The 12,150-nt window shown below is 34.3% G+C and overlaps 1 protein-coding gene and 1 pseudogene across 1 annotated transcript; one reads left to right on the top strand and one right to left on the bottom strand.

The window, feature by feature from the left end:
- LOC126018277 (outer mitochondrial transmembrane helix translocase-like) overlaps positions 1–12,150 on the bottom strand; it is a 75,787-nt pseudogene that overhangs the window by 47,395 nt on the left and 16,242 nt on the right.
- Positions 6,319–7,305, top strand: LOC126018181 (olfactory receptor 52L1-like). Its single transcript, XM_049780326.1, has one exon. It carries the CDS (start codon positions 6,319–6,321, stop codon positions 7,303–7,305), a length of 987 nt encoding a protein of 328 aa, XP_049636283.1.

Genomic DNA, 12,150 nt, shown 5'->3' with positions numbered 1-12,150 from the left:
GGTCTCTTTTAGCTGGTATTTTTGAGTATCCAAGGATGTGAGTGCATGAGTTTTCCAGCTGTCAGATTTTATCAGCATGAGATTTTTGGTTTTTGCTTCTTCAGAGGGGTTTTCTTCCTGGCTCTGTGGGACCCAAATGAATCTTATGTTGTTTCTGTGAATTTTTCTAAAATTATTTTATTCTCTGTTCACTTATTTTGAGGCTTTTCTTCATCAGTTGTTGTCTGGAGGTTTGCTGCACTTCATTTTTGATCTCCCTGATTTTCCCCTCAGCAGTTATTATTCTGCTGGTGAGGCCTTCCAGTGAAATTTTCATTTCACCTACCAAGTTTTTCAGTTCTGACATCTCTGCATTTTTCTCATTTATATTCTCATACCCTACTTAATTTTATTGGCAGTACATTTTTTTGAGCTAGTTGAACATCCTAAACATTTCTACTCTGAACTTCATTTCAGAGATGTTATATAGCAAATTAGTAATGATTGGGTCTGGAGGATTGCAATTTTCACTCAAGACTTGGTGGAGTTTTGTGCTGCTTGATGATGGTTCCCCTTGTAGACTCAATGTCACTGTCAATCTTTAGCATTGCAAGAAAGATCTTGGGGGAGATAATGCATGTGAGAAATTATTTTGCAGTTGCAAAGCAGAAGTCGACCCAGGGGCCTGGCTGTTTAGCCTGTGTGGGTGAGCCATGAGTCTATTTGTTTTGGTCAATCTTGGCGCTCAGCTTCTCACCCACTCTGGGCTTTTATATTATAATAATTTCCCTCAAATATTGTTTTATCCCATTATTGCATGATATCCTGAGAACACTAGGAATGGGACCTAAAACACCCATGGTTTCCCAAAACAAATAAAATATTTGTACCTCATTTACTTTTCACATGACTTATTATTGAACCTCTCAAGTGACTGCCATCTTTTTGTTTCCAACAAATAGGTTATCACTTATGCTTAGTGTAATTCTATAAATTTTATAACCAAAATATTTGAAAATGAGATTCTTAAAATTTTCTTAAAATTGTGTCAACTTCTGCTGTACTTGGGGGATACAGGTGGGTACAATTGGTGTTTTGTGTGGTGTTGGATTTATTTGCATAAAAAAACCACTAACAATATTATTAGGGAGGGAGGTAGAAATTTGAAGAGCTTGAAGAAATTTAACTATTAATTGCATGAGGTGCCTTAGTGGAGGAACATTAATATTAATATTGTTTTAATTTTAATATTGTTTCAAATTGAAGTTTCAAATTAATATAAAGATCAGTTCTTTATATATATTTTTGCTTATTGTATTTGATTTTTGGATCATACCCAGATGTACTTAAGGCTTATCTTAGCTCTGTGCTCAGGGATCACTCATTGTGTCAGAGTTGGCTACATATAAGGCAAGGGACTTCAACTCTGTGCTATTTCTCTAACCCCAGGTTGTTTCCATTTTTACATAGACTTGTAACTGCATGAGATCTCTACTCAGAAAATAAAAATAATCTTGGGTGAGTTAGCTCTAATTTTTAAGGGAGAATGACTCAATTATGAGCTTTAGTAATTCACTCTCATAGAAGATGGAGAAATGAACACCTAAAACCATAGATATTTAAATAATTATGTGAGAGTCTGTCTTGTGATAAAGAGGTTTTTATTTAGAAAACAATGTGAATTTTATTACTAAATATAAGATATTCTATCGAAGTCATAAGGATATATAGAGACTAAGAAGTAAAAATTAACACTAAGTTGATATGGGCAGATTACACTCTCTAATTCTTCTCAGCAAGCTTTCCCTTGAGTACTACATTTAGCCAAGGATGTTTAAGCAAATCTGAAAGTTAACTTTGGTTCAGGTGCATTCTGTGTTTCCTATGGGACTTGCCAATTGGCAATAACTTCTCAACTACTCAGTGCTTTGTTCAGTCATCAGTCCTGGCTTGGGGAAGTTGAGAATGCATTTGGCTTACAGGTGAGTATGACAGAACCATCTGCAAAAACATGCATTGAATTTCAGGCATGGTACATGATGTTAACTTTGAGACTTACAATTTTGGGAAGACTTCTGCTTTTGCTTTAGTAACTGATAAAAGTTATTTCTTGCCCTGATTGCTCTGTGTCTTGTGGTTTACCTGTTTTTAAGTTACTGTTATTCCTTGGCCAGAATTCTCAAAATAAGCTACTATTCCTCATGGATATGAACTGTGTACTTCAGAGATCAAGAGGGCCAGATGAGTTTCTGACAAGAATATTTAATATGCACCTAAGACAGCATCCATCTTATGACAAAAGGTCCATGTAGATATTGCTTATTTACCACTTTAACCAAAATCTTGCCAGTTAATTCTCTTGTTTACATTTTTGAAAGCTTTACTTGTGTAGTCCTTGAGTGATATATTTGATTTTATCATTGTTATTCAGAGTAACTGTGGAACTCTACTGAATGTAACATGTTGTGTATGTAAATATTTTGGGGGATTACTATGTTGCTCACCCTAATCTGATTAGGTGATTGTGCCCTACCCTAGGGTGTGACCTGGCATTCTGCCCCCACCCTAGGGTAGGACCTGATTCTGCTTCCACCATTGGTTGGTATCTGATCCCACTATGGGGTGGGACCTGACTCTGGAGTATAAGAGCAAGGGTCTGTGGAAAGCGGGGGCTTTTTGCTGGCTGGAACTGAATCTGAGTCTTTGGACTTCAGTTTTGTTCATCCGAATAAAGCAAATATTTCCACGAGCCTGATTGTCAGAGAGCTGTTTACCCGCCGTTTCACCTCTGAACCGTGGGCTAGACAGGGTGGCAGACGCGTGCTTCGAGCTGGAAGAAAAGGGCCTCATTCTCCATCCCTCCATCAGTCAACCTCTTCAGGGGCTGTCCTGCTACAGTAACATCTTCATTACTGTTATACATAAACTAGAGCAGAAAGTCATATTAGAGAGGCTCTGATTGTTTCTGCAGCTGAATGCAGAGGACCTACTTTAACTCTCTTGTGTTTGGGACTTTACTTTTTATCTCCTTTATCCCTTAGTCTAGAGTACATTTTCTTAAAAATATTCAAAAGACCATGAAAATGGTGTGTCTATGCTTGACATATTTTACTGATTGTTTATGTGTGTCTCAGATTTGACATTGAATTCTGTCACTGACTGTTTTCTATTTCTCCCTCTTCCAGTAGGTTAACACTATGAACACACTATTTCTCTGTTATTTCCCAAAATATCTCTTCTTTCTTTGTACTATACTTTCACCACTTTTATAAAGTTTATGTCACTGTTAAAGGAGATTAAGGATATATAAATTGTACATAGCCACAGAGAAATATTTCTACACTACTAGATTTAAGTTAGGATTTATTTTCAATTCTAACACTCACCAAGGGTTTTCTTATAGCCTGTTATAATAAGGAGATTCAGTGAATTTTTCTGTCATGAATCTCTCTGAATATCTTCTTAGATATGGAATATTAAAGCTTAATCAGTCTGTTATAGAGAAATAAAATAACTATCTTCTTTGATTTCAAATATCTATTCAAGTTTTTGCAGTTCTTGGTCATTTTATATATTCATATTTTAATTGTATAATTTATTCAGCAAATATTACTATCAATTAGATTACAGAACATCTGGAGTTTGTGTGCTGCTAGAGTCATAACCAAGGCAAAGTAGAGTCTCTGCCTTTCAATGACTGATACATTGATAGGTTTGATAGTAGCTGGCTGGTAATGTGATTAGTAAACAAACCAAAAGGACATGTCATATAGACTGAATTAAAGAGTCAGGAGTTAGTTTTATAAAAAAAAAAAAAAACTATCAGGTAGGACTAAATGTAAATGAATAAATTGAAATTCACATAATTTCTTTATTTTCTGCTTACCTCTCTGTCAGAGAGCTAAATTTTCTACACTCCTATTTTTACAGGAATAAAGTCTTTTATTTTTCATTTATGAAACACTTAAGACATCACTGCTTTACATTAGTAATTAATGCCTAGTTATCAACTCATTCTTCCATTCCTACTACACTTACAAATCACACTGCATGAAGAAAGATTGGTAGGTCTCATCAGACTCCAAACCTTATGTAATGTGGTTTTATTGCTCTACTGACCAGCTTCTTGCAAATGCATAACTGTTCTCTGACTTCCTCAGCTGAAAAACAAGAAATAGAGTGAAGTTATAACATAGACTAGGTAAGAAAGAGAATAAACCTCGACTGTCCAATGTTAAGCATAAAAACATTATTTTTTTTTATAAAATTCTTAAGTTATAATAAACAAAATATGATATGTTACTTGAAATAACCAGAGATTTAAATTTAAAATAAAAACAATCGTTCGGACATGAATGCTCAGCAAACATTTTGCAGATTTTGTAGCTGCCATATTCAGAGTTTTGAGAAAAAATTATGGTTATTATTGGTTTATGGAAAACCGAGTGATTAATAGATGTGCAATTAACAAGAACAGAGTCAAACCTAAATCATTTTACACATACACACAGTCTTCGTTACATAGAAACATGCAATCATTTCATATAATATCTCTTTTTAAAGAGAAATTGATACACAAAAATATCAATTTTTAGTTTTAATTTTAATATCAAAAGACAATTGTGTAGAGAAGGCTAAATTAAACACCATTTTTTGTTTGAGGACATCACCTGTGGTGCTAAAAGATTACTCATGTTTCTGCATTTAGTGATCATTACTGGTGAAATCAGGGAAATATATGGAGTATTGAAATTGAAACCATGTTGACCACACACAAGGCAAGCACCCTACTTGCTGTACCATTAGTCTGATTCCTCCTGAACACCTACTCATTTTTAGAATGAGTTGTTAATAATACTGAATGATCATTATGCCATGATGAGAGATAGACAGAAAAAATGAGAGAAAAGCTAACTCACAGAGACAAAAGTCCAGAAATTATTTACTATTGATGATTAATAATAATAGTAAGGTAACTAATATGAGAGAACATATTGAGGTAACATATTGACATAACTAGTGAGAAACTGGAACTATAATCTCCTGGGTAAGGTGCTTGTCTTGCATAAGCCATTCTGGAGATCTTGAATATTAGCACCCTATATGGTCCCTTTAGCACAGCCAGAATTAATTCCTGACTGCAGAGCCAGAGGTAAGCTCTAAGTACTGCCAGATGTGGCCAGAAAAAAGAATTACCACTGGAAAATTTAAATGAAGCTCTCAGTACATAATTTTGTTTTATGGATGAAATTAAATATCACTGAACACTATGAACAATATTAATAAATAGATTCAATTATTTATTGATTTTAATCTTGAAATATTATTTTAATTTTATAAATGAATATTTATTAACTTATAATTTAAAATCCATGAATGTGTCAATTTTTGAAAAGTAGAGCTATTTTTGCTTAGGACATTAGTCCCAGTACAAGCTCCAAAAGTTTCTAAATCTAATTTGTATACAATAAGCATAATGATATTTGATTTTAGGAAAAAAAATAACCTCTCAGTGCAGAACAGGTAATTGTTTTGAGAAAGTTTATTTATTTATTTATTTTGTATTTTTGGGTCACACCAGGTGATGCTCAGGGATTACTCCTGGTTATGCACTCAGAAATCGCTCCCGGCTTAGGACCATATGGGACGGCAGGGGATTGAACTGTGGTCCCTCTCGAGCTCAGCATGTGCAAGGCAAATGCCCTACTGCTTGCACCACTGCTCTGACCCCTGTTGGGGAAAATTGTTATAAGAAGGATTAATTAGGAAGAATAAGTAGGAAAATTGGATTGGTGATAAAAAATAAGAAATAATTTTATAATTTTAATACTTTTAAATAACTTTCCTATGGAAACCTCAAGATTTTGGTTTCCTCTTTATTTTCCCTCTCTAATATTTTCTCTGATGGCTTTTAGTAATTTCAGCTGGAGATTATGCCCATTATCTTTCTTTCTGGTTGGAATTCTGGGTTTAGAGAAAAGACAGAACTGGATAGCTGTGCCATTGTGTTCTCTGAAAAAGCCTTCTTAAAAAGTCAACAACATTTATTTTAATCTTAAGCATGCTTAAGAACCTTTGGAGTAGATTAATCCAATTGGAAAGTAATTGAATGGCAACATTTAAATATTTCTATGAAGACAGAGTATGTTTATTCTTCTCTTTAGACAAAAGTAGATATACCCTAATAAGACATGAGTTGACCTAATTTTAATAATGTTATCTTAATAAGAGTAAATTTTATTCCATGTATCTAACTTTATTCTTCTGTGTTGCAGTTTATGCCTTTTCTTATGAAGATGATAGCTGGTTGTGGACAACTTTATGACTCAGGATGGAAAAATGATTTTGGTTTCCTCTTCATCTTCCCTCTCCGATCCTCTGATGATGGCCTTTAGTAATTCCAGCTGGAAATTACTCCAGCCTTCTTTTTTCCTGGTTGGAATTCCAGGTTTAGAGGAAATCCAGCACTGGATAGCTATACCATTGTGTATCCTTTACCTCCTTGCTCTAATGGGAAATATCACCATCCTTTTTATCATCTGGATTGATTCATCCCTGCATCAACCTATGTTCCTCTTTTTGGCTATGCTAGCTGGCATTGACCTTGTGCTTGCTTCCTCCACTGCACCTAAAACCCTGGCAGTGGTCCTGGTTCAGGATCATGAGATTGGGTATACTGTCTGCCTAATCCAAATGTTCTTCATTCATGCATTCTCTTCCATGGAGTCAGGCATACTTGTTGCCATGGCTCTGGATCGCTATGTAGCTATTTGTCATCCTCTGCATCATTCTACTATATTGCATCCTGGGCTCATAGGGCGCATTGGGATTGCAGTATTGGTGCGTGGATTAATTCTTCTTATCCCTTTCCCTATCCTGCTACAGAGACTTATCTTTTGCAAGAGCACAGTCATTGGCCATGCCTACTGTGAACACATGGCTGTGGTAAAACTTGCTTGTTCAGAAACAACAGTGAACAGAGCTTATGGGTTAGTAGTGGCACTGCTTGTGGTTGGGTTTGATGTCTTGGCCATTAGCATTTCCTATGCCTTTATCCTACAGGCAGTGCTGAAGGTGCCAGGGGGTGAAGCTCGACTTAAAGCTTTCAGCACATGCGGGTCTCATATTTGTGTTATCCTGATCTTCTATGTTCCTGGAATGTTCTCATTCCTTACTCACCGCTTTGGACGCAATGTGCCGCATCATGCACATGTTCTTCTGGCCACTCTCTACCCCCTTGTACCACCTGCCCTTAATCCTATTGTCTATGGTGTAAAGACACGGCAAATTCGACAGCGTGTACTCAGGGTATTCTACATTAAATGATAGATAAAGGACCAACAAATTATTTCTTTTAGAGATTGCTGTCAGAAACATTGCTAGGAGTTCATGACTGATTGAGGTCAGTGTTCATCAACCATTTTATATTTGGGGACAGGAACCTGTCTGTATATTAATCCATAAACCAGCTATTATAACTTCTGTGGTAGACTAGTTTTTTTCAATATTTCTATACCCTCAGATCATTGGTCCCAGATGAAAGATAAAGATCATAGATCTAGGCTATATGGATATAAGCTTTTTCATGGTGAATATTCCTTTCATGAGCCTCATGGATTAGAATATCTTGAACACTTGGATTCACGGTTTTACAGATATATTTGACAATTTGATTTGTAAAAAATTTTCTTCCTGACAACATTTTCTCCTTTTTGGGTGTTTATCTTATTTTATATATTTTTTGAAATATGGGCATTAGATAAATTCATATGGCACATTTTCTGTCTTTATCCAGTGACTAGAAGATATCATCTGAAATGGAAATGGTAAATCCCACACTTCTGCTTGTTGTTTTTAGAATATCTCCATTCCCCTAGTATAATGTTATTAACTCTAGATCACTGAAATCCTGTGTTGTGAGAAGATCTTCTTAAAACATTTGAGAAGCTTAACTGTGAGAAAACACCTTTAGTTGAAATAAAAGTTACTCCAGGCATTTGAAACCCACAAAATGAAAGATACTACTAAAAATTTTTGAAATAACAATCTATGATTTACAAGTTTAAGGAAGAAATAAATATAAGTGGATTTATTTTCCAAAATTGCTTATTTTTAATTTATCGTTTTAATCTTACTCCAATAAATAAATCAAGTATTGAATATATGCATGTTTTGTAAGTATTAAAGTAACAAGATGAAAGCAACTATGTAATTATCAGTATCTAGCAACTGAAAATGTGTTAGGATCTAGTGTTGGTAAGCATGGAATTATTAATGAAAGTAGAGATAAGGCAGTTATTGAAAACTGATAAACTCTTAGAAAATGTGTCTAGGAGATGTCAACTAGAGCTCCAATTTCTGCATATTTTAATTATGTAAACACTTACAAGAGGACTGTCACAATTGAATCTTATTTTTAAAATAATGATTTTTATTTATAACTCATGCTTTTCTAAAAAAAACCTAAGAATCTTATTTTTAAAATAATGATTTTTATTTATAACTCATGCTTTTCTAAAATAAAATCCTCAAACCTGGGAGCTTACACTGGCAATAATTCATGTTCTACTTTTTAATATAAGATGATTAGTGGGCGATAGAATCTTACCTAGGTTAGAATGTTGAGTCCAGTGATCTTGGATAGAACCTTATCTTGGGGTTCATGGTATTAGAAGAGTGAGATTTCTTTGTGTTTTCAGTCTCTCCTTGTAAATTTGACTCCTGAATATGAGTGTCTATCACAGAAATGAATATTTTAACTTTGGTTATATAACTGTATGAGTTACAGTTAACAGGTAAGAATTATGCCTATTGAATAAAAAAATTAAATTCTTGTTAAGTTGTCTAAGGGAAAAAAAAAAGTGGGGGACGCCAAACCCTACCACTCCAGCACCCATACTTTTTCTTGTTTTGTTTCGATTTGTTAGTTTTTTACTTTTTTTTCTTCTCTTTTTTCTTCTACTTTTCTCTTTCTTTTTCACTCTTGTGGTTGTTATTTAGAGATTTATTTTTATTTTTATTTGCCGGGTCCAATTTTTTCTTTTTTCTTCCATATTTCTTTCTTTTTTTTCTCTTTCTCTTTTCTTTTTTTGGTGGTTGTCACCAAATTTTTTTCTCCCCCCTTTTTTATCCTTTTTATCTCCAATGAGAGTGGAATGGCTGCTCAATCTACAACAAGCTGTAAAGTGGAGACCAGTTGCACTAGCATACTGGGGGGTAGAGAAGGGAGATATGGGATGCATACTGGGAACAGGGGAAGAGGGAGGACAGCACTAGTGGTGGGAATGCCCCTCATTCATTGTCATTGTGTACCATAAAGGATACAGTGAAAGATTTGTAATGCACTTTGGTCACAATAAAAATTAAAAAATTTTTAAAAAGAATTAAAGACAGATGTATGACCTAAATAAAATAATTTTCATTAAAGAAAACAGGGAAAATTCCACACTATTTCAGTGATGTCTTTTTATTTATTTATTTTTTTTTTGGCTTTTGATTCACACCTGGTGTTTATAATTCTGCATTCAGGGGCCACCTCGTGGTGCTTGGCAGACCATAGGAGATACCAAGGGAAAAATATGGATCTTTCTGGGAGGTATGTTGCTGAGAACACACCTCATAAAAGCAGCAGTATCAGTAACAGTTCTTTGAATTGCTGGACAACTTAATTTTTTCATACTTTCGTCCCTATAGGAATGCACCAATCTAAAATAATGGATAGCTAACAAGAGCTTATTAAACCTAATGCTACTGTAGTATTGACTTCATTGGAAATATAATAATTTTTACAAATGTGTTTGCGAATGTACTTTTTCTTATTTTTTTATCCTTTTATTTTAAACTTCTATTCCTTTTTCTTTTTTACTTTTTTCTATTCTTTTCTTTGTAATAACTTTTTTTCTTATTTATCTGGAGGCAAATGCATTATGGTCAACTTTGTCAGCTATGTGAACCATTTTCTTTGAATAAAATAAAATAAAAATATAAATTCACACTATTTGTTTTGAATGTTTTACAGAAATTATAATTACTGAATAAAATAATTTGAACATTTAAAATATTTTGTGATATTTGACTGATAAACCTTGATCTTTTTGTCAACATGCTATTCAATCAATACTTAAACAGTGTCAGTCTTGGCATGACATCAATGGTCGGGTATATTTATTTATTTATTTCCCCTCCCTCCGGGTATATTTATTTTTATAGTTTCATTTTGGGGCCATATCTAGTGGTCCTCAGGGATTACTCATGGTTCAATGTACAAGGATCACTCATGGCATGACTTGAAAGAACAATATAAAATGTGAGGAATTGATCCCAGTTACTTGGCATGCAAGATAAGCTCTATACTTACTGTACATATTCTCATTTTTTCTTTTGCCTGATATGGGATGCATGCTGGGAACAGAGGTGGAGGGAGGACACCACTGGTAGTGGGAATGTTCCTGATTCATTGTCACTATGTACCTTAAATATTACTGTAAAAGATTGTAATCCACTTTGGCCACAATAAAAATAAAAAAAAAAACAAAAAACCCCCCAAACAAAAAAAACACCATATTATTCTCTGTTGAATGCAATTTTCAATTTTATTAATAAGAATATGATCTTGGTCTTTAAAAATTATGCTGAGGACAGGAGAAATAGTATAGTGGGTAAAATGCTTCCCTTGCACACAGTTAGCCTGGTTTCAGTCTCCAGTATCAAATATGTCCTTAAAGACCTTCAGGAGTTTGAATCCTGATCCAAGAGTAAGTACTCCCTATGTCTGGCCAGGTGTGCACCTCTCAAAAATACTTGAAAAATAAAGAAAAATATCTATAAATTCCTCCCCCCAATCTTATTTCTCTATGAGTGGAAGAAAGATCTGTGGAAGTAATGAAATATGCAGGAATGCAGAGTAAAACTCTTAGTAGTTAGAGATTTCAGTGCTACCTACTATGAATTGATTTTGGGGTATCTGCATAATTTTACCAACTGAATGGAAGAAATCAGTCTAAATATGTTTATTAGTATGAAATATTGATAACATTTACAACTCATTTTATTCCATTTTTATTTTTGAGCCCTTTGAGCCCTTGAGGAAAACAACTTTTTCCATACATTATCACTAAATTCCAAAAAGCATACATAATGCATTTTTGTACATATATGGGGGATTCATATTCCCTCCTTTTTTGGGTGAAGAGTTATACTTTATTTTAAGGGATAATATTCACTTTCTTAAGACCTCTTCTATCATTCTATGAATAGTGTGTTCACTGTTCTGGTTCTCAACTGAAAATTTCAATGAAAACGTTTTGCCTTTTCTTTTCTTCTCTTTAAAAACAGACTGGCAGGCTAGGAAAATTAAAGGGCTGGAATGTTTGCCTTGCATGCAGGAGTCCTTGTATTAATCTCTGATTCAGTGCATGATTTTATAGTACTCCCAACAGTGATGTCTGAGTTCTGAATCTGGAGTAGGTCCTGAATAATGTCAAGTGTGTTTTAAAGACAAATAAAATTCTGTTCAGTTAGTTCTCATGTATGTATATATATACACCCAGTTATATATAACTCATGATATATATATATATATATATATATATATCTCCAGTGGTGCTCAGGGTTTACTCCTGACCCTGCTCTCAGAAATCACTTTTGGCAGGCTTAGGGGGCCACATGGAATGCTGGGGATTGAACTGCATGTGCTATTTATTGCTCTGGCTTCTCCCCACTATTTTGGTTTGATATGTTTTGGAAATTTTACTTGTGTAGTCTTGAGTGATACATTTGATTTTATCTTTGTTGTTCAGAGTGACTATTGAACTTTGCTGAATGTAACATCTTTATTACAATTATACATAAACTAGAACAGAACGTTATCTTAGCGATTGAACTAGAGGCTCAGGGTGTTTCTATAGATGTTTATTATAATTTTTATAATTTTTTTTATATTTTTTTTATTTTGATCGTAGTGGCTTACATATTGTTGACAATGATATTTTAGGTACATATTTACATTAAATCAGGGGGGATTCCCATCACCAAATTGTCCTCCCTACACCTCTGTTTTTGTCCTACCACCCATATCCTCTTCCCTCACCCCCAGGGTAGCTAGGATATGTGGTCTCCTCTGTATCTAGCCTACTGCATAGTAGTCTTACGCCTGTTTGGTCCTGGTGTCTC

The sequence above is a fragment of the Suncus etruscus genome, chromosome 9 (assembly GCF_024139225.1).
Source record: "Suncus etruscus isolate mSunEtr1 chromosome 9, mSunEtr1.pri.cur, whole genome shotgun sequence".
In the NCBI taxonomy this organism is placed as follows: domain Eukaryota; kingdom Metazoa; phylum Chordata; class Mammalia; order Eulipotyphla; family Soricidae; genus Suncus; species Suncus etruscus.
This window is presented reverse-complemented; position numbering and strand designations above follow the sequence as displayed.

What these genes read in the sequence shown, in the direction of transcription:
- LOC126018181 (XM_049780326.1), top strand. Translation starts at nt 6,319, where the DNA reads ATGATTTTGGTTTCCTCTTCATCTTCCCTCTCCGATCCTCTGATGATG.